The sequence below is a fragment of the Bos javanicus genome, chromosome 17 (assembly GCF_032452875.1).
Source record: "Bos javanicus breed banteng chromosome 17, ARS-OSU_banteng_1.0, whole genome shotgun sequence".
Taxonomy (NCBI): Eukaryota; Metazoa; Chordata; class Mammalia; order Artiodactyla; family Bovidae; genus Bos; species Bos javanicus.
Window position 1 is genome coordinate 5,348,372 of NC_083884.1, and position 22,849 is coordinate 5,371,220.

At 36.2% G+C, this 22,849-nt stretch overlaps 1 protein-coding gene across 9 annotated transcripts in view; it reads right to left on the minus strand.

Moving 5' to 3' along the window:
- Positions 1-22,849, minus strand: part of ARFIP1 (ADP ribosylation factor interacting protein 1) — a 138,426-nt gene that overhangs the window by 36,687 nt on the left and 78,890 nt on the right. For 5 of the 9 annotated variants that reach the window (XM_061383966.1, XM_061383964.1, XM_061383969.1 and 2 more), the window contains 4 exons: positions 20,841-20,936; positions 19,200-19,312; positions 13,141-13,362; positions 6,801-6,958 (listed from right to left, as the gene is read on the minus strand). In XM_061383966.1, the coding sequence (XP_061239950.1) occupies positions 6,801-6,958; positions 13,141-13,362; positions 19,200-19,312; positions 20,841-20,936 (589 nt within the window). Of the gene's footprint in view, positions 1-6,800; positions 6,959-13,140; positions 13,363-19,199; positions 19,313-20,840; positions 20,937-21,538; positions 21,600-22,849 lie in introns of all 9 variants that reach the window. The other 4 variants (XM_061383973.1, XM_061383965.1, XM_061383971.1 and 1 more) reach the window with 3 other exon arrangements.

Sequence of the window (22,849 nt, forward strand, 5' to 3'; positions counted from 1 at the left end):
TGGGAAGGAAACATACTCTGTAATGTATATATGACTCGAGAAAGAACATGAGTCCCTCATGCCAAGCCCAGTTTATTCTCGACTCATACTGAATTTAATAAATTTCACCTTTCAAGGTCAAAAGCATATCATTGGTTCATTCATGATACAATTCATTCAACAAATACTAAGTGCTAACTTTATAAGTTTCAGGCACTGTGCTAGAAACAGATTTTATCTACCATCTTCATAGCTTATCTTCAAGAAGTTAACAGTCTAGACTGAGAGAAGCTTTTAAACAACTACAACAAAATGAGATAAGGGATACTGCCATGGGGAAAGGAAGACGGAAATCAAGATGAAGAATTACTTAATCAGGTATCTGAACAAGCATCTCAGGAGAACATTAAAACAAGTTTTAAAGGATGGTTAAGAGTTTTTGAGGTGGGTTGGGGCTGGGAAATTGATGGAGCATTTCAGGAAGAGAACAGCATGCATCAAGGCACAGATCTGTAGATACCATGACACACTGGGCAAGTAATGCAGTAACTTACAACCTGAAGTTGGAATAAGATCACAAAAGGAATTAGTTATCAGGCAGGAAGGCGGAACTGAGATTAAGAAACAAACACGGAACAACAGACTGGTTCAAAACTGGGAAAGGAGTGTGTCACCCTGCCTTATTTAACTTATATTCAGAGTACATCATGCAAAATGCCCAGAGTACATCATACCCAGAGTACATCATGCAAAATGTCTTAAGCTTTTTTTTTTTCCTCTTGCTCTCATTTTCTGCTTCAGAAATGGGAATAATAATCTAAAAACATTTTTTTTCCCCACCAAAACCCATATATACAAAGTACTTAGGACCCCTGATAATAACTAATATTTTTAGAGTGCTTTATCATTTCAGCCAAATTAGAAGAGGGATGGACTGAAGCAAACATACTAAAATCAGTAAGAAGTGAGAGAGAAATAAGCAGAACAAAAATAAACAGTAATGTGTGGTGATTTAATGTGAAGACAAATATTCTTCATTGCCACAGGGTATACCTTTAAATAATAGCAACTAATTTAAACACAGTCAAAGTTATAATACTGACATTAATTTTTACATCCAGTTTGCAGATGATGTCAAAGTAAAACTTTCCCTAAGAGTTTTCCCTAAGAGCTAAAAGTGCTCACTACCACCAGGAAGAGAAATATACTAAGTTTTCGAAATGCAACTCTTCACTTCAAGGTTGCCAGTCTGAACTGAGACCCTACCAATATAGTTAGTGATAGTTGGTTACTTTATGGCTTATGTAAAACATATGAAACAGGTGTCCACATCTGAAAAGTTTTGACCACAATTGGCTCCCTTGTTGGTGCTGCTCTGTAAGTCTTGAATAGGCTGTTATAAGATTTTCTATGCATGAAGCCCCAGACAGCTAGGAAATACTTGTGCGATGCATAATAGGGAGCGTTAAAAGGCCACCCAGACATCTGCCTAAACTGCCACTTTGTGTGCTGATCAAATAGCTGACCCTTGCCCTAAAAGTCAATAAATTCTGGTTTTGACAGAGGAGAAAATTCAACTACTGAGAAACTTTCAGTCTGGGATTCTTTTTCAATGTTATCCCTCAGTAGGCAATGTTTTAGTGTTAGAACTAGTCAATGCCTCAGCTATTCCAAAAACGGCATAGAAAAGTTAACCACCAAGCTAAGCTTAATGAATAAAATCATATACTGAAATTTCAATATGAGAATAAATTATGAGGTGGGTCATTATTGTTGTTGATTTTTAAAGTATATACAGAGGTTGTGTAAAGGTTTCCTGACAACCAGCTATCCAGTATATATAACTTGATTGATAATTCTGTTCAAAAATTTCAAACAAACCTATATTATTGGATAAATTGAGATTTTTTATATCACATTATACATTAAGTCAGATTCCTCATCGTAAGATATGAAAGCTATTTTTTTAAATTAGATATGAAAATTTGAGATTAGTACAGTTCAAGTTTGAGGCCTGATGATCAAAAATAGAAGGCAGGAGCCCATGGATTTTCATTTAACTTTGAAATCGGTTCCAAGTAAATAACCCACTTAACCTCTAGAGGCTTATTTTTCTCCTTTGCAAATTAAATATAAAATGTTTTGTGTATGATAAGTGACATCTAATGTATTTTTCTTTAATATGGGTTAATATTTTTAAAACCATGTTAGAAATAAGTGCTGAAGAGAAAGATATTACATGTTTCAAATAAAATATACTTTATATTTAAAAATCAAGATAGGTGGACAATTACAAAGTAGAGAGACAGAAACTAGATTCACATAGTTCTTAACTGGGATACTTTCAGAACAAAAGAAATTTCAACTTCAAAACTACAGATATTAGAACAATCATTTTTAGATTAGAAAATAAGAATGTTTGAAATGATTACGAGATAAAAGGAAGAGTATTCATTATGAACAAATTAGGATGCTATGAAAATGAACTGACAGATTTGAGAAGAAATAGCTCATAGAAATAAAAATATACATAATAAACATATATCCTTTGAAAAATACAGGCAACGTCCATGAAAGGATTTAAACAGGACTGGAAAACCAACTACTGGGAATGTTACCAAAGGAAGTCGTACTGAAGGATATTTTACTGAGACATTCCTTCAGTGTTACTAAGCAAAATCATACTGATAGATTTCTTCATTTTTTCCCATCTTCTAATTGTAATACTATATTACTAAATTCTTCAAGCAATAAAGGAAAGTAAAAAAACCAAGTCCAAAACTTAAATAAGGCACACAGATCTATTTGCGCCCTTTTCCCACCAGACAACCACAAGTACTTGTCTTGACCTTCCTTTCCAAGTCACTGAGAATCTGATATGTTAATACTAAAATGAGAGCTACCAACACAGCACAGGATAGAAGTATCTCTTCTTATGCAAAGATCAAAAGTAAACTTTCAAAAAAAAAAAATCCTTGACTTCCCAGGTGGTCCAGTGGTTGGGAATCCCACCTGCCAACGCAGGTGATGGGTTCCATCCCTGGTCCAGAAGGATCCCCCATGCCATGGGGCAACTAAGCCACACAGCACACCTACTGCGCACACACTAGCGAGCCCACGAGCAGCAACTGCTGCAGCCTGACTCCCCAGAGCCTGTGCTCTGCAACCAGAGAAGCACCACAATGAGCCATGCACACAGCGGGAACACCCCTGCTTGCCACAACCAGAGGAATCCCACACACAGCCAAAAATAAATGAGTAAGATTTTTTTAAAAAGAAAAAAAATCCCATTTAAAATTGTCAAAAATAACAAACAAAAACATGAAAAACAGAGTTGAAATAACCCTAACCAAGAAGGTGAAAGACCTATGTGCTGAAAACTATAACATACTGACAAAGAAATTGAAGATGATTCAAAGAAATGGAAAGCTATTCCATACTCTTGGTGTGTAAGAATCAGAATTGTTAACATAGCCATACTACCCAAAGCAATCTACAGATTTAATGTGACTGCTATTAAAATTATCTATGACCTTTTTCACAGAACCAAAACAAACCAATCCTAAAATTTATATGGAACTCCAGAAGACTCAGAATTGCCAAAGCAATCCAGAGGGAAAAGAACAAAGCAGGAAGCATAACTTTCCCAGGCTTCAGATAATACTACAAAGCTACAGTAATCAAAACAGCATGGTATTAGCATAAAAACAGACACATGGATCAATGGAACAGAATAGAGAACCCAGAAATAAATGCACACATCTATGGTCAATTAATCTTTGACAAGGGAGGCAAGAATATACAATGGAGAACAGAGAGTTTCTTCAGCAAACTGGTGTTGGGAAAACTAGAAGGCCTCATGTAAATCAATGAAGTTAGAACACACCCTCATACCACACACAAAATAAACTCAAAATGGCTTAAATATAAGACATGACACAATAAAACTTCCAAAAGAGAACACAGGTAAAACATTCTGACATAAATTGTAGCAATGTCTTTTAGGTCAGTGTCCAAAGGCAAAAGAAATAAAAGCAAAAATAAACAAATGAGACCTAATCAAAGTTATAAGCTTTTGCACAGCAAAGGAAACCATAAACAAAATGAAAAGACAAGCTACAGACTGGGAGAAAATACTGGTGACCAATGTGACAAGGGCTTAATTTCCAAAATATACAAATAGCTCATACAACTCAATAACAAAAAAACAAACAACCCAATCAAAAAATGGAGAGATCTACATAGACATTTCTCCAACAACATCCAGATAGTCAACAGGGTCAGGGAAAGATGCTCAACATCTCTAATTATTAGAGAAATGTAAATCAAACCTACAATGAGGTATCACTTCATACCAGTGAGAATGGCCATTATCAAAAGGCCTACCAAAAAAAAGATTCTACAAATAATAAATGCTAGAGAGAGTGTGGCGAAAAGGGAACCCTCCTACACCGTTAGTGGGAAAGGACACTGGTACAGCCACTGTGGAGAACTACGGATGTTGCTTAAAAAATTAAAGTTATTATTCAACCATAAAAAATAATGAAGTACTGCCATTTGAAGCAACATAGATGGAGCTAGAGATTACCACACTAGGTGAAGTCAGACCGAGAAAGACAAATATTACATATCACTTACTTGACAAATAATATCACTTATTTGTGAAATCTAAAAAATGATACAATTGAACTTATTTACAAAACAAAAAGAGACTCACAGATTTTGAAAGCAAGTTTATGGTTACCAGAGGGAAAGGTTGGGGAGAAAGAAAAATTGGGAGTATGGAACTAACAGATACACATCACTATGTGTGTGTGTGTGTGTGTGTGTGTGTATATGTGTGTGTGTATATATATGTGTGTGTGTGTGTATATATATGTGTGTGTGTGTGTATATATGTGTGTGTGTGTGTATATATGTGTGTGTGTGTGTGTATGTGTGTGTATATACATATAAAGTACATGAACAACAAGGACTCACTGCATAGCTCAGGGAACTATGTTCCATATCTTATAATAACCTATAGTGAAAAAGAATGTGAACGAGAGTACGTGTGCATGTGTGTGTACTGAATCGCCATGCACCTGAAACCAACACAATACTATAACCCATCTACAGGTCAATATAAAAAAGAAAATTTCAGGAAAGAGGGTATACGTAAAAAGGCAAGCTATTGGAAGAACATGGTAATAACTTTTTAAAGCTTGAATTGAAACTACGTAAGTGTTTATAAGGTATAAAAATGTTTTGAGCAACTACTATCAATTAAAAAAAAACAAAAACCAACGAACTTTCCATGTGGTTTGGGCTTTTAGTTATGAAAGCATAAGGACATATATGCTTAAGAATAAGCACTCAACTGCAAGAAGACGAGATACATCCAGCACTTTCACAGGCACTTCTCATATCACTAAACTAGACCAAGAGGCCGAAAAGTAAAGTTATACACCAAAAAGGTAAAGTTTGTACTATCTTTGGCTATGCTATAAAAAGTATAACAAAAAATAAAGAAATCAAGTGTTTAGAGGAAAAAAACTAAAAGGGGACAAAAATGAGTGGGGGAAGAAAACTGGGTCTGGAATGAGAAGCTGAAAAATGCTATCATAGATCTGCTGCATTTTAGACACTTCTAAGCATCTATTAATATGTATTTTGTTTACCTAACAGGATGGTTATGAGACAGAGAAATCGTGTGTGTGGAGGTATGTAAAAAAGTATGAAAATACTGTGTTATAAACCACCATGGAAATACAAGGCAGATAATTTATATAAAAATAAAATCTGGAAGACTGAAGACCGGTTATAATCTGAATAACCAACATAAAATTATGGAGGCAGAAATAAGCTTCCATATTCAAAGCAACTGAAACTATGCATCTGGCTGTAGCAGGGAAGCAGTATGGCTGAAAAGGCAGGCTCAGGCCAGATTAGACAGGGTATCTGCTGTCGATCTGCTGGAAAACAAGGCCCTGTGCTCTGCCAAGAATGCTGGAGCAGGGAGCTCCCCCACCTTCCTAATCCAAACAGGCAGGGTGTGGGCACATGACCAAGGCTCAACTGGATACTCTCAAGGCAATGAAGCAAAGTATTCAGGAGCCTTTGGAATTTCTATTTATGTGAGCTGTAGCAGCATCTAGTACCAGAGGTACCGAAGCATCAGAACCCTAATGAGATTCTTCTGAGGCATTATTTTGGCTTTGGCTCTTGCTCATTTCTCAAACTGTTCTCCTGCCTTTTTATTAGCTCTGCAGGCTCTCCTGCTGCTGCTCAGTTGCTTCAGTTGTGTCCAACTCTGTGTGACCCCACAGATGGCAGCCCACCAGGCTCCCGTCCCTGGGATTCTCCAGGCAAGAACACTGGAGTGGGCTGCCATTTCCTTCTCCAATGTGGGCTCTCCTGCTGCTGCTGCTGCTGCTAAGTCGCTTCAGTTGTGTCCGACTCTGTGCAACCCCACAGACGGCAGCCCACCAGGCTCCTCTGTCCCTGGGACTCTCCAGGCAAGAATACTGGAGTGGGTTGCCATTTTGTTCTCCAGTGCATGAAAGTGAAAAGTGAAAGTGAACTCGCTCAGTCGTGCCCGACTCTCAGCGACCCCATGGACTGCAGCCTACCAGGCTCCGCGGTCCATGGGATTTTCCAGGCAAGAGTATTGGAGTGGGTTGCCATTGCGTTCTCCAGTGGGCTCTCCTACAACACTCTAATAACACATTTTTTTGTTGTTCATATTGACCAGAGTTGGTTTCTCTTGTTGGCAACCCCAAATCTTACCTGAATTATGTATTATCTGTAAAACAAACGATATAATGAAAATCTATACATACCTGGCACTTTCATACTGTTTCACAGTCATTAATGTATCTTCAATTGTTTTATTCACCAAAGTGTTTACACTGGCAATGAAAAAATTAATGGCTCCTAGAAGAGTCTCTCCATTTTTAGCTAGCAGCTTCTGGGTATCTGCATTATAGCCAAATTCTTCCTAAAACAAAAAAAAAAAAGTCACCTTAATTTATTCAGCTGTAAATCAGTAAATGTGACTAAAGAAAATCTCAAACACATCACTATTGGGAAAATATTTGATTTAGAAATCTAGCTATAGAAGTTTTTTTCTTTTAATGTTTAAATAAATAGGAATCTAAATCACAACTAGCTATACAATTACAGAAAAAGTCTAGTAAACCAAACTGTCATTAGCTTAGATGTACAGCTAAAATGAAATAATTTTAAAGTTAAACTACTTTGTACTAGAAAGAATATTTTCATTTCCACGTTTTGTTTCTATTATACTGTAAGCACAGCTGTTAAGAAGAAAAATATAGCAGATTATTAATCAGAGAGGTTTTAACTTTCACAACCAAATTAGGTAACAATTGGCTAAAACTTTCAGACATAAAATAGACTACAATTTTTGTGTTTTGACTGAATCTCCTCAAAGTATAAATATTAACAATACACATTTCTTTGTAAACCTAGTGACCAACCGACTCTCAAGCTCAGGTCTATCTGGACAAACAGCTGAGGAAGGATCACTCAACACCAGTTTTAGTTCATTCTCTCTGAATAAACTGAGTCTTGGCTTAGCAAACATTACACACGACTCCTTAACATATGGACAGCAAGGACTAACTAAATTTTCAGCAGGGAAAGCTTTCCAGTCTAAGTTTGATTAATTAACTGATTATCAGGAACATATCTGACCAAATAAAAACTTTGATCATATCAACTTTAGAACTGAATATATGAGGTATATCATTTAATTTGAGGATTCTGACTTTGTTAAAAATACTTTTAAGTTTCAAGTGAAAAAAAAAAAAGACGATGTAAATAGCTCCTCCAGATTTCTTTTTGGTGATGCAAACAGACAAGAAGTGTTTATCTCACGATTACGTAATTCTTCCAGGCAACGCTGTCGTTCTTCTGTCTTATTATCTTACTCATTTTTAACATGGCAGGGAAAAACTGATGAGCAATAATGAAATAATTCCTAAGATGAGGAAACAGCAAAATGTCTTAAGATATAGGAAAATAAGATCATTAAGATCCCATACTGTGTATTTGATCTCCAATGGACTCATATGGTAGTTGCAAGATAAAACATTTATTCTATTTTTAAAAATTAGTAAATTTATCATTGGAAGATCTCTAAGAAAGAATAAAAGTCATAAAATACCAATCCTTACAAAGAGAAATGCTCAAATAAGAAACTCAAAAATTAAAACTCAGTCCTCTAACTTTCCTGGTGGAAAGTTAAAGAATCCATCAGCCAATGCAGGAGACATGGGTTCAATCTCTGGTCCAGGAAGATCCCATATGCTGCAGAGCAATTAAATCTGTGTGCCACAACTATTGAACCTGTGCTCTGGAGCCCAGGAGCCATACCTATTGAGCCCATGTGCGGCAACTCCTGAAGCCTGAGGACTCTAGAGCCCATGCTCTGTAACAAGAGAAGCCACCAAAAGCCTATGCAGCAATGAAGAGCCAGCACAGCCAAAAATAAAAAAATAAATACAAAAATAAAATTAAGAAGAAAAACAGAAAAAAATGAAGTTATTAAAAAATAAAACTGGGTCCAATAGACTTGAATCCCCTTCATGGATCACTGCCTTGTCGCAGAGAAGGGGCTGTGTAACTCAATGAAATTATGAGCCACGCTGTCCATGCAGGGCCACCCAAGACAGACAGGTCACAGTGAAGAGTTCTGACAAACTGTGGTCCACTGGAGAAGGGAATGACAAACCACTCCAGTATTCTTACCTGGAGAACCTCATGAAAAGGCTAAAAGACAGGATGCTGGAAGATGAGCTCCCTCGGTCGGAAGGTGTCCAATATGCTACTGGGGAAGAGCGGAGGACAATTTCTAACAGCTACGGTAAGAATGAGCGCCGAGGCCAAAGCCAGAATGATGCTCAGATGTGGATGTGTCTGGTGGTGAAAGTAAAGTCTGATGCTGTAAAGAACAATATTGGATAGGAACATGGAATGTTAGGTCCATGAATCAAGGTAAATTGGATGTGGACAAGCAGGAGATGTAAAGTCTGAACATCAACATCTTGGCCATCAGTGAACTAAAATGGATGTAAATAGCAGAATTTAATTCAGATAAACATTATATCTACTACTGTGGACGAGAATTCCTTATAAGAAACGGAGTAACCCTCACAGTCAACAGAAGAGTCTGAAATACAGTACTGGGGTGCAATCTCAAAAACGACAGAATGATCATGGTTCGTTTCCAAGGAAACCATTCAACATCACAGAAAGGCAAATCTATGCCCCAGCCACTGATGGTGAAGACTGGTATGACCTAAATCAAATCCTTTATGATTATATACTGGAGGTGACAAATAGATTCAAGGGATTAGATCTGATAGATAAGAGTGCCTGAAGAACTATGGACTGAGGTTTATAATACTGTACAGGAGATAGTGACCAAAACCATCCCAAAGAAAAAGAAACAGAAATGCAAGAAGGCAAAGTGGTTGTCTGAGGAGAGTTTATAAACAGCTGAGGAAAGAAAGAGAATCGAAAGATAAGGGAGAAAGGGAAAGATACACCCAAATGAATGCAGAGTTCCAGAGAACAGCAAGGAGAGATAAGAAGGTCTTCTTAAATGAACAATGCAAAGAAATAAGAGGAAAACCATAAAATGGAAAAGACTAGAAATCTTTTCAAGAAAACTGGAGACATCAAGGGAACATTTCATACAAGGACAGATCCTTACCATTTTTGTCTTTTATCATGCCTAACAGAAGTAGAAGAAATTAAAAAGAGGTGGCAAGAATACACAAAAGAACTATACAAGAAAGGTCTTAATGACCTAGATAACCATGATGGCGTGGTCACTCACCTAGAGCTGGATATCCTTAAGTGTGAAGCCAAGTGGGCCTTAGGAAACATTACTATGAACAAAGCTAGTGAAGGTGATGGAATTCCAGTCGAGCTATTTCAAATCCTAAAAGATGATGCTGTGAAAGTGCTGCACTAAATATGCCAGCAAACTTGGAAAACCCAGCAGTGGCCACAGGACTGGAAAAGGTCAGTTTTCATTCCAATCCCAAAGAAGGGCAATGCGAAGGAATGTTCAAACTACCGCACAATTGTACTCATCTCGCATGCTAGGTAGTTTATGCTCAAATTACTTTAAGCTAGGCTTCAGCAGTATATGAACTGAGAAGTTCCAGATGTACAAGCTGGGTTTAGAAAAGGCAGAGCAACCAGAGATCAAATTGCCAACATTCACTGGATGGTGGAGAAAGCAAAGGAGCTCCAGAAAAACATCTACTTCTGCTTCACTGACTACACTTAACCCTCCGACTGTGGGGATCACAACAAACTGTGTAAAATTCTTAAAGTGATGGGAATACCAGACCACCTTACCTGTCTCCTGAGAAACAGGAACTTGAACTTCTTGTGGTTCAAGAAGCAATAGAACCGGACATGGAACTGGCCTGGTTCAGAATTGGGAAAGGAGTAAGGCTATATATTACCTTATTTATTTAACTTCGATGCAGAGTACATCATGTGAAATGCCGGACTGGATGAATCACAAGTTGGAATCAAGACTGCCAGGAGAAATATCAACAACTTCAGATATGCATACGAGATCACTCAAACGGCACAAAGTGAAGAAGAACTAGAGAGACTCTTAATGAGGGTGAAAAAGTAGAGTGAAAAAGTTGGCTTGAAACTCAACATTCAAAAACCTAAGATCATGGCATCCAGTCCCATCACTTCATGGCAAACAGAAGGAGAATAAGTGAAAACAGTGATAGACTTGATTTTCTTGGACAACAAAATCTCTATGTATGGTGACTGCAGCTAAGAGATTAAAAGATGCTTGCTCCTTGGAACGAAAGCTACGACAAACCTAGACAGTGTATTAAAAAGCAGAGTCATCACTTTGCCAACAAAGATCTATATAGTCAAGGCTATGGTTTTTCCAGTAGTCATGTATGGATGTGAGAGATGGACTATAAAGAAAGCTGAAAGCCGAAGAATGGATGCTTTTGAACTGTGGTGCCGGAGAAGACTCTTGAGAGTCCCTTGGACAACAAGGAGACCCAACCAGTTAATCCTAAAGGAATTAAGTCCTGAATATTCACCGGAAGGGCTATGCTGAGGCTCCAATCCTTTGGTCACCTGATGGGAAGAGCTAACTCACTAGAAAAGACCCTGATGTTGGGAAAGATTGAAGGCAAAAGGAGAAGGGGGTAGCAGAGGATGAGACAGTCAGACAGCATCACTGACTCAATGGACATGAATTAGGGCAAATTCTGGGAGACAGTGGAGGACAGAGGAGCCTGGTGTGCTACAGTCCATGGGGTTGCAAAGAGCCGGACACGACTCAGAAACTGAACAATAACAACAATGGACTTGAGTACTGAGGACCTGAATATGCTCAGGTTTTTTTTTTTTTAAAAGGACTTCATATCTGTAAAAGAAAGGTAATTAAAGTACTACTAACTAAGACAGCATTAAATGAGCTAACACACATGTATGCAACTCAGAGCTGTATCTGATGTACAGTAAGTCCCCAATTGGCGCTAAGTATTATAATCAATAGACTCTACTCAATGTAGCATCACTGATAACACTGCTGTACTTCCCCAGACCCTATACTCTGATCATCTCTTTCCATACTGTGGGGATTTTTTTCTGGGTCACACCTTCTAAAGCTCTCACTTAAAGAGACAGGCAGAGATCAGGAAGAGACAGAAAGACCTGAATATAAATTCCACTTCCATCTTCTGTTTTTCATGATTTCATAAAAACTACCTAACCATCCTGGCCTCCATTTCCTCCTCTATAAAATCAGGATAACATTTCTTCCAGTGTTATTAGAGAAATTACATGATATAATGGCTAAAAAGCACTCCGCCCATCACACTGAAATTGTGGATACTCAGTAATAACAGCTGCTATAACTCAGCTTCCTAAATATTAGTTTCATTCTTCTTTTTGTCTAGTGACTCAGTTAGAATTGAATCTCAATATTTATCTCAATATTGTCATCTCTAGCCAAACTTTCTTTGTCCAAGATTCTAGATTATTAACAAATAATTTAATGCTCTAAATGATCTAACTTCTCAAGTTATTCGTCTGTAGGGGATTTTCGTAGATAAGGGATTTCTACATCTTTTGGTTCCAGGTGAGGAAAAAAAGACATAAAAGGAGTAATTTAAGATATCATTAGATGGGACTTCCCGGGTGGTCCAGTGATTATGAGTCCACTTTGCAATTCAGAGGACACAGGTTCTACCCCTGGTCCAGGAAGATCTCACATGAGGCAGAGCAACTAAGCCCGTCTGCCACAACCAGTGAGCCCGCAGGCTGCAGCTACTGAAGCCTGTGCACTCCAGGGCCCATGCTCCCAGTGAGAGAAGCCAGTGCACCACAGCTGCAGAGTAGCGCCTGCTTGCTGCAACTAGAGAAAACCCACAGGCGGCAACAGAGAGCCAGCCAAAAAAAAAAGACAGCATAAGAAATGAATAATGCTTTCTATACACGGAAAAATAATTTCATTCTAAAATTCATAACTTACACTAATGAAAAAGCATATCACAAATTAAGTCAAGTAAGTCTTGTTTAGGACATTCAGAGACTAGGTAAGAGATTTTCAACATGCTGTGCTAAGTTGCTTCAGTTGTGTCCGACTCTGCAAACCTATGGACCACAGCCTGCCATGCTCCTCTGTCCAGGGGGTTTCCCGGGCAAGAATACTGGAGACGGTTGCCACTCTCTCCTCCAGGGGATATTCCTGACCCAGGGATCGAACCTGTGTCTTCTGCATTGGCAGGCAAGTTCTTTACCACTAACACCACCCGGGAAGCCCCAAGATTTTCAACAGGTGCCTGAATTTACTTTTTACCCACACCCAGTTATTTACATGATTATATATGATTCTTTCTAGGCTCAAGCAGGCTGAGTACTCTTTTTCCTTTCCTCTAACCAAGTTCCCTTTCCCTGAAACCTCCAGCTGACATTTTCTTTGGATCAGTATTTCGACAAAAGTCAGCTGAGCCTTCTTGAAATAAAAGAATACCACAAGATTCCAATTTTATTAGAGTCAACAAATCAGAAATGTAACAAATTGCCTCTTAGAACACTCCCATTGCCCTTTTCACCCCTCTCCCCTCCGAGAGTTATTTCAAATAATCTTACATGGAGTTCTAGTGATTTTAAACTCAGGTCAGCAAACGCATCTCCAAGTTGCCTTTGGGTATGCACCATCTGGAAAAGCTGGGTCGATAGGGTCTGAGCCAGTTTTAGAATATTTTCGTATTTTTTCTTGTTATCTCTTAATATATCAATCTGAGCTTCAAGTTCAAGGTCCACAGTTCTTGATCCACGGCCCAGCTTCTCAGAGATAATTTGTCGAGTGCACTAAAAGTAGAAAGATGTATTTTGTTTAGGGAAAAAAAAAAGAACAAAAGATAAAAGCAGTAATCCAAAGTGCAAACACTGAAGCAAAGGGTATACCCCATTTCTGGCTTCAAACAAGCTAGCCTAACAAACTGCAAACTTTCAGTCCTCTTTAGACGTTCATCAGTACTCAGAAAGTACATTTACCAATCATGCTTATTAACTATTACTAATCAGAGAGATTTTCAAAACTTACCTAGCTAATTTATATACTGCCACATGAGTTCCCTCATGTAATCATATTTCAAGCTTTGTGCATTTTGGTAGATGATTTAAAACAACTGACATACTTAGCATTGATTTAAGAATACTGGACTATTAATATAGGAATAATAAGAATACCAAAACTCTACTTTCTTATTAGTTTCAAATGTTTTTTTCCCTTCTAGCTTTCCCTTAAATAGTTGTGTGTGTGTGTGTGTGTGTGTGTGAACAGGAAGAATGAAGGGAAGAAAGGAAGGAGAAAGAAGAGGGGATGGAGAGGAGGGAAGGGAGAAGGCCAGAGAAGGAGGTAGAGATTAGAGATTTCTGAATTCTTCTTCTACTTTTGCCTAGATAAAATAGTATTAAACTATGTTACTCTATTCTACGGTATTCTATTTCTGTTCCAGAAATGATACAAGAGCTTACAGTTTTCAATTCACTACTCAACAATACATTATAAGAGCAACCATATAGGGCATTAATATAATCATTATCATTTAAAGTTAAAAATATTATAAAAAGTAGTAAATAAGCACTGAAATTTTTAAAATTTGCAAATATGTTATTTTATCATGTCTTTTAAAGTTTGGTTACAGAATTAGTATTTGTTGTAGAAGTGAAAATAATGAATGAAATAAAAATGAATGTCCTCTTCCTTTAATTCGACTGGATAGTAGAAAACTATTAATAAGACTTCCCTTTAAACCTACATAATCACATACATAATATTTTTAAAGTAAACATGAGACTATGCTATACATCATATCTGAGCATTTTTTAAGAACAAATATCTTGAAACTTTTCCTTTTTTTAAGAACAAATATCTTGAAACATTTCCTTGTCAACAAATATAAATCTATTATTGTGTCCGACTCTTAGTGACCCCATGGACTGTAGCCTACCGCGCTCCTCCGTCCATGGGATTTTCCAGGCAAGAGTACTGGAGTGGGGTGCCATTTCCTTCTCCAGGGAATCTTCCCAACTCAGAGATCGAACCTGGGTCTCCCACACTGTAGGCAGACGCTTTACCATCTGAGCCACCAGGGAAGTCTATTTATCCTTTTAATGGTAACATATATGCTACTTACATTTTTCTATTTAAATAGAAATGAATTCCCTGACACTCTCTATTATCATCAATTAAGGATCTTTACAAATAAACTTTTTTAAATAAAAGAGTTCTTTTAAAAACAAAAAGTAGAGAAATTAACTCTATAGAAAGTGATAGGAAGATGAAAGGCCAAACTCATAGAAGGGATAAAACTATTTTTATGGAAAACACACAAACACTCTCTGGGGATGAAAAACACATAAAGAGAACATTTAACCTCAGACTTTGTGATTTTAATGAGAGAACATCAGCAAGTAATATTTGAAATGGTAACAAGATCAAGATATACCACTCATTTCCACTTTTCTTCCACACAAGGATTTTCCCTATGCAACAGAATATTATCAGAGGCATTTACCTACTCTTAAGCCAAAGCATGTGGTACTTTCCATAGCTATCCAGATATAATAGTCTGTTGAAAACCAAGAAGCCAGAATTCATTGAAGGAACTTGGCAGACTGGGCAAAATGAAAGAAATGTCTACTTTTGTCTGAGTGGTCTTTTTTTTTTTTTTACAGAAATAATGGTGATAAGCAGACAGTAAGGTCAAAGGTTTAATGAAATTTTTTTTTGTTTCCAGGAAGCTATGGCAATGGGAAAAGTAAGGCAAGAGTATAAGGCATCAAATCTGGACACCTTAAACAAGTTTTGAAACTGAACTTCAGAGCTTATATTCCAATACAGATAACTAACCACTCTCAAGGAAATCTAAGTAATCTGGAGGTGAGAATGTTACAGACAGCCTCTGTGGGGCTTTGTAAAGAAAGCTGCAGTGAGAAAACATAAAGTGCGAGGCGTTTCCCCACTCATCAGGGTCCCAGAGCAAGTTTCTCATAGGATCACAAAAAAACAGAATTTTATTTAAGTTGCTTCCTAGTAAATACTGAAATTGAAGTGCAAAATCGAAGGTATATATTACATACCTTCAGTATATATTATAAAGCAAGTTTAAAAGAGAAGACAATTAAAAATTCTCAGTTCTTTACCCTTCTCCAAAGTCCCTGAAAATGCAGATGACTTTCCATGATCTGTGGTCCTGTCCAGCTTTCCATACAAATGAATGATTTACTTTGAGGATAAAAGGACAAATGGAGTAAAGTTAAACAGGCAGGAAAAAGCAAAAGTAAATTATTGCTCTACAGAGATTTCCTACTTGGGAGAGGACAAAATAATGATAAATAGTGTATAAAATACCATGAATCACCACCGCACAGGTCATGAATTTACAAGATAATCACTGGATACTATTAGTATTTAAATAGCACCAAGAGCTTAGAATAAAACAATTAGGTACAAGGGAAAGAATAAGCTAATGGCAGCAAAAGACAGATACTACATTAAGAAAGTTGTTAAGACTAAAGGATAGGGAAGAAGGGAGCCTAAAGTAAATATCAGAACCTGAACAGTGGAAACAGATAAACTAGTAAATAAATAATATGGTAAGAAAGCCAGGAATGAAAGTTTAAAAGATACTGGCTTTAAGCCAACAAATATTAATTTGCTAAAGGTATGAATACTGGTGGCAAGTTCTTAAAACATTTTTAAAAAGAATTTAATGTTTGGAAAAGACATTAAATAGGTCTGAATGCTAAAATTGAGATTATTCTTCAAAAAACAAGACAGACTTCTACAAGTACCCTATATTGTATATTTGCAAAATACAAAAATGAACAAAAATGATAAACCAGAATTTATTATTCACACTGATTCCTGCAGATGAGAGAAAATAAGAAAATAAATAAATTTTGGATTCAAACTGGAATAAAATCAGGTAGATTAAAATAATATTTAAGAAAATAGGTTCAAGGCCTAAACTTAAAATCACTTCTCTTACATATTTGGTTTTAATCACCAGACTAACATTGGAGCCAATATTAGCACTTCCTTTATTAAACACCAACAAAGAAGTGCTAAAAATATCCTCTTTGAGTAAAAGCTTTTAAGTGTCTGCCAGAGAACAGAAACAGAAGAAATTAAAAACAAAAATCATGAAGAAACTGAAGTCCATGAAAGAGAATTAAAGTCATAGCCAGAATCAAATTCCTCAGAGTACGATGGATAATAAGCACAAATCAGAATCAACACTTGAAGGATTATCCTAATGATAATGAATGCCCTATGTCGGCTCATAATTTGGACTAAAAAGGTCAAAAAGACAGAAGAACACAGTTGTATGTCAGTCCAGACACACTGAGCTACAAACTCCATAAAATCATGTAAGCTAGGACTTTCTTTTGACTTAGATTGAGATATACAAATTATTCTGATGAAAAAATTTTTTCAGTTAAAAATAAAATGATCACTGAAAGAATGATAACTCCTTCACATAGTACTGTGCCATGTGTATACATTATGAAGTCTGGTTATTTTCAATAACAGAAAATCTGAATGTGGTACAGTAATGCAGAAAAAAAGTGAAAGTGTTAGTTGCTCAGCCGTGTCCGATTCCTTGCGACCCTGTGGACTCGTACGGACCACTAGGCTCCTCTGTCCATGAATTCTCCAGGCAAGAATACTGGAGTGGGTAGCCATTCCCTTCTTCAGGGGATCTTTCCGACCTAGGGACCAAACCTGGGTCTCCTGCATTGCAGAAGCATTCTTTACCATCTGAGCAACCTGGGAAGCCCCATGTTAAGGTAGAGATAACTATAAACTAGGAAGGATTCAACTCTGATTACTGTAGAAGTAAAAGAAGAAAAAAACAGTTGATAAACACACACATACAGGAAAAAAAAAAAAGATAAGCAACAGGAAAACACAACTGACACAAGAGAGGAAGGCCAAAATGACAAAAAATTAAACTTGATAATTTGTCAAATTAGGATTATTAGGATTTGGCTCAAAAATAAGACCTGTATTCTTTAGGCTCAAAATGTGTGGCTAAATTTCAGGAATAAATGAACAAAGGAATGACTGAATAAATGAATTTAATAAATAAATAAGTGAGACTGAATCTGGTATGAAAGATAAACAAGTGAAACGAAAGGGAGTATGAAGGGGAATTTCAGGCAGCGGGCAAACACAGAACAAGCTGCAGAGTGTGAGAAAGCACAGCTTGTTTAGGAAATCTCTGGATAAGCAGGTATGGATCACGAGATCTGCGGGTGGAAGAGAGGAGCAGCAGGATAAAAACGGAAAGGTAGATGGGGATCGAGGGAAGGAGTTAAGCAAACTGAACCACGTCAGGCAGAGCAGAATCTGTAGGATGAGACAATTTGTTGAGAAGCTACTACAGTAATTTAAGAGAGTAATCACATGGCTGTGAAGGCTAAGATGGAGACAAGGATAAAGTCAAATAATATTAAAGAGGCAGAGTCCATTTAATAATTAACTGGGCATGTGGAATCAGTGAGAAGATGAAGTAGACATCTGAATGTTTGGATGAACTGCTCTGATATGAAGGAGTACCAAAGAAAACACAGTATTCCTGGAATGAGAGCATCCACATCCTTGAGAACAAAAGGGACAATGGGCAAATAGAATATCCTGAATGAGAACGGTTCAGCGGGCACCAAGTCTTGACGGCTACCACTGGCATTTCTCAGTTCCACACTGACATGAGCAACACGACATGGAAAGTTTCATGCAGCAGTTTCAGGGCACTTTTATCCTCTTAAGAAAACCTGTACTTTTGTGCAAAATTGCAGATCGTACTTTAAAAATACTAACTGAAAAAATAAATGCACTTCTGTATTGCTCTTTAGAAGACACATCAGAGACTCCTGTATAAAAATACAGACAATTCCTGATTTACAGACCACTAGGCCCACTACCAATTCACAAACAGAGCGAGTGTTAACGCTGATGCTCTAAATAGAACTGTTAGGGTTTTCATCCACTTAACTATTCTACGAATTCTACTGTCTCATCCCTGTTAAGATTCAAAGGTACTAAGTGAATTTGGGGTTTGAGCTATCTATTTGTAACACATTAAATATAGCTGTATTGCTTTAGAGTAAATTTTGCTTATTTACTTTAGGAGAATGTAAGAAAACTAATCAATACTTACTCTGAAGCAATACACTTAACAACAATAAACCTTTGAAATCCAACTCATATACTGTCTGTACAGTTTAGTGTTTAGTTATTACAGTAAGATCAGAGAATTTCAAACTTTGGAAAACTAATATACCTCTCGACATTTTGCTGCTATAAGTATCAAAAAGATGGAGGTTGTCACAAACACATCTATGGCAGTTCTACAGCTAAATGTGCTCCCAGACAACATATTTCTTCTTTAATTATGTACTATCTGTCAATTAATAAGAGCTTTAGTAGCTCTTTTTAGAACTCAACCTACTGACTTTTAAAACTACATTTATGCAAAGATCAGTAAGACACAATATTTTTAATTGTATATTTATGTTGAAAGAGCATTATACTCTCCTATACATTTATATAATTGCAAAATAATAATTTGAGTAACATTCGAATGAAATTCTTAGAGCTACTTGGGGTGGAAATATTAAAAAAAATTACAAACCTTGTAGGTATTTAGACTCCATTTTCTAACAAGTTCTAACTTTTCCATGGCAGGATTTTTAGTTTCATCTGCTAGAATAACTGGACCACTTTTTGTCTGTGTTCTCTGGCTACCTGTAACATCAGAACAAAAGATAAAAATGCAAACCACACAGACAAGTAGAAAGAAAACAAAACACTGATGCAGTTCAAATTAAACTACTTATGCATTTAAAGAAATAAGAAGATTCCCACAAAGTAAAGGACTAGGACTTCTTGGAATCATTTTAAGGATGATTTCCTCATACTGCAAAAAAAAATTTCTTTGGTTTGTCCATCTTCTTTAAAAAAAAAATGCTGCAATAGGCCTTCTTCTCTAAACTGCTACTTACTTCAAGGAAAATAAAATTTCCACAATTTATCTTATAACCTAATGATTCTTAAAAAATTGTCATTAAAAATCTGAAAGGCTCACACTCTTCACAGTGATCTCCTTTCATTATACTACACAGAAGACAGCAACAACACAATGTTACCAAAATTTTGGAGGGTTTAAAAATACTATAACTTTAGATAGTCATCAAAAATATCTTACTGTAGTATAAGAGGTTTTGTTAAACAAGACCTTCACTGTGCCTCATTTTTCCCTCAAGAAAGCCAGCACTTCCCCCACAGCCACAATTAATACAGGCAGTATAAAGCCCTGATAATGCATTACTCCAACAATTAAGAAATTATGACATAACAGCAACTCTACAACTATACAGTTCCTCTCAGTAAAATATTTTTTACAGAAGAACGTATTTAGTAACATTTATGATGCTAATAACTTGGGATAGAAACATCATAATTTTAAAATAACAATTTTTAAAAAAGACAAGAGAAAACATTTTATAAAATGGTTTTAAAAGGTTAGAGTCAGCAAAAATTTCTTCTCTCACCCCTGTAGCCAGGCCAGGCTTTACCACAGTTTTACCATAATCTAAGGAGAACAGTATATAAAATCAAATGCATTTAAGAATTTACAAAATTCTCACATAAAGTATAAAATATTAACATTTCATGTAAATTTGCCTTGTTTTTATAGTCCAGCAGTATTAAAGTGAAAAGCAAATCCAATGCAAAGAAATAGGTTTTTCCCAGTACTTTTCACTCGGCATAACTGGAAAATTACATAGTATTTTGAAGCAATTTGACAACTAGTTGTTAAGTCAAAGTTGAAAAAAGGAAGACACAACCTTTTCCACTTGATTCATTCCAAATAATGAACAACCCAACTGTTGAAAGTCCTTTTTTATTTAACTGAAAACAGATGGCAGAGCTGCAAAGCCAAGAGTTTAGGATCAAATAAGTAAAGCAACATTTTCCAGAGCAAAGAAAAGAAAGGTAGATTAAAAATGAATCAAACTTTAATGTGGTTTTTTCTCGTAAAGTTAATTAAATTTCATGTTTGAGATTGTGCCTAATAAACTTTGAAAAGCCAGAAAGGTAAGCTATGGCTAGAGAGATCACTTTCCTTATTGTTAAAAAAAAAAAAAAAACAGCCACCAAAAAAGCCAGAATAACACACCTAAGAATATAAAGCAAGCGATAGGAAATTGAGTGAGTGAGTTTAGCTTCAGCAGTAGCAAGAAGGGCTTTATCCGATCAGTGCAGTGAATACCTGCAGGAACAATTAAATCACTTCCTTGTTGAGTCAGTCGACTAGCTGCCACCCTGCTAGGAGACATAACAGATGGCAGAGGTGGTGCTGGGGAACCTGAAAAGGGCAGACATTTCACTGTGAAAATGCTTCTCTTCCTCCACACAATATACATTTTGAATATAGCTGTACTGACATTTCCTTTAAAATATTCAAAAAAAGGATTAAAAGCTGGGAACTAACAGACTTGCTTCCATGCAGAAATGGATGAGTAACAAATGGATGCTACCAGGATGAGCTCTTACATAAATTTTTCTTAGAACTATTAAAACCAAACAAAACACATAACTGTAAGAAGAGACTTGGTAAGATCATGTTTAATCAGTACTCTACCTGGACTTGGCTGTTTTCAAATCAATTAAAAGTATGTGATTAAAGGACACAGCTGAAATGGTTTTAAAGCTTAACTCAACATTTTATAACTTGCTACTCTAACATAGGGAGGAAATCAAGTAGAAATCCAAAGGCATGTAACACTTGTATCAAATTTATCATTAACATTCACAGAAATGTGAATGAATCACCCTTCACAGAAATTATAGCCAAAAACTTCAAATCATAAATCAAGTATCACCTAGTACAGATTACTGCCACTCATAGTATGGATGCAAGGGGTTTCCATCAATTATGTCATCTCGGAGCGCATCAGAAATACAGACCTACTTAACTAGAATCTGCATTTTCACAAGATCTTCAGGTGATTTGTATGTGTTTTGAAGCCTGAGAAGTGATAATACAGAGTGTTATTCTGATTAATCATAAGACTTCTGAAGCTTTTAAAACATACCTGAGACATTCCACAAGATCTACTGATTATCACTGAAACAGGTTATTTTTAGAGCTTTTCCAGGGGGCGGGAGAAGCTTTAGCTTTTTTATTAGATTGATTTTCTGCTTTTATTTATTAGATAAATAAAAATAGCATATATTTAAGGTATAAAAAATGATTTTTTTGATATATGTATACACTGTGAAATGATTACATCCATCACCTCACATAGTTACCATCTTTGTGTGTGTGGTGAGAAAACCTGAGATCTATCAGCAAATTTCAAGTATACATTATTATTAACTATAGTCACCATGCTGCTCATTAGGCAACAGTAGTTTTTTAGAAGCTACTTATTCTCAAACACAGCTAAGTTTGAGAACCTGAGGAAAGAATACAATTTTGGAATGAAACACACTGAGTTTTAAAATTCTAACTCTGGGTTTGAAATTCTGGCTCTATTTATCAAATAGTATCAGGAACACCCTGGCAAATTACTCAACATCTCTGAGCCTTAATTTTTTTAAAAAGTTAAGAAAAACTGAGTACCCAACATTGTTGCTAATGTCCAGCATAAAACTATACAGCTTCAACTGACTATTTTAAATTCTAAAGGTTTTATGTCTTTAGGGAAGTGATCACTGAAAGGAAACTGAAAAAATTATTAACATCCTTCACATTTAGCTGAATATATTTTAATGTTTCTAAGATAAATTTATTACAACTATACTCTTTTCCAGTTTTCTAAAAACACATATCAAATTTATAATTAAAATATTCCAGTAAGAATGAATGTCAACTTTCTCATATCCCAGATATACTAAGTTCTGATCAGGAACAGTCACCAGTTTTAATAATAAGGAATACTTAATGTGGACTGAATCTAACATTAAAATCCAAAACACACAATGTATCTAAATAGAATGGCATTACCTTTCAAAATGAGATACCTGTCTTTCAAAAAAAATTCTGTTGAACCAAAAAAATTTAAAACTGGAAGGGACAACAGAAATCAACTAGTCTGATGCTAAACTACAGGGAAAAAGAGGCTCAGAGAGGTTTAAATAGCTTATTAGATTCTCAGGTGTTCTGAATCCATACCATAATATCTCCATTATTAAATTCAATACAAAAAACATCAATTCATAAATTACTTGTTAAGCTGGAAGGCATTTAATGGATTATCCAATGCAATCACTATT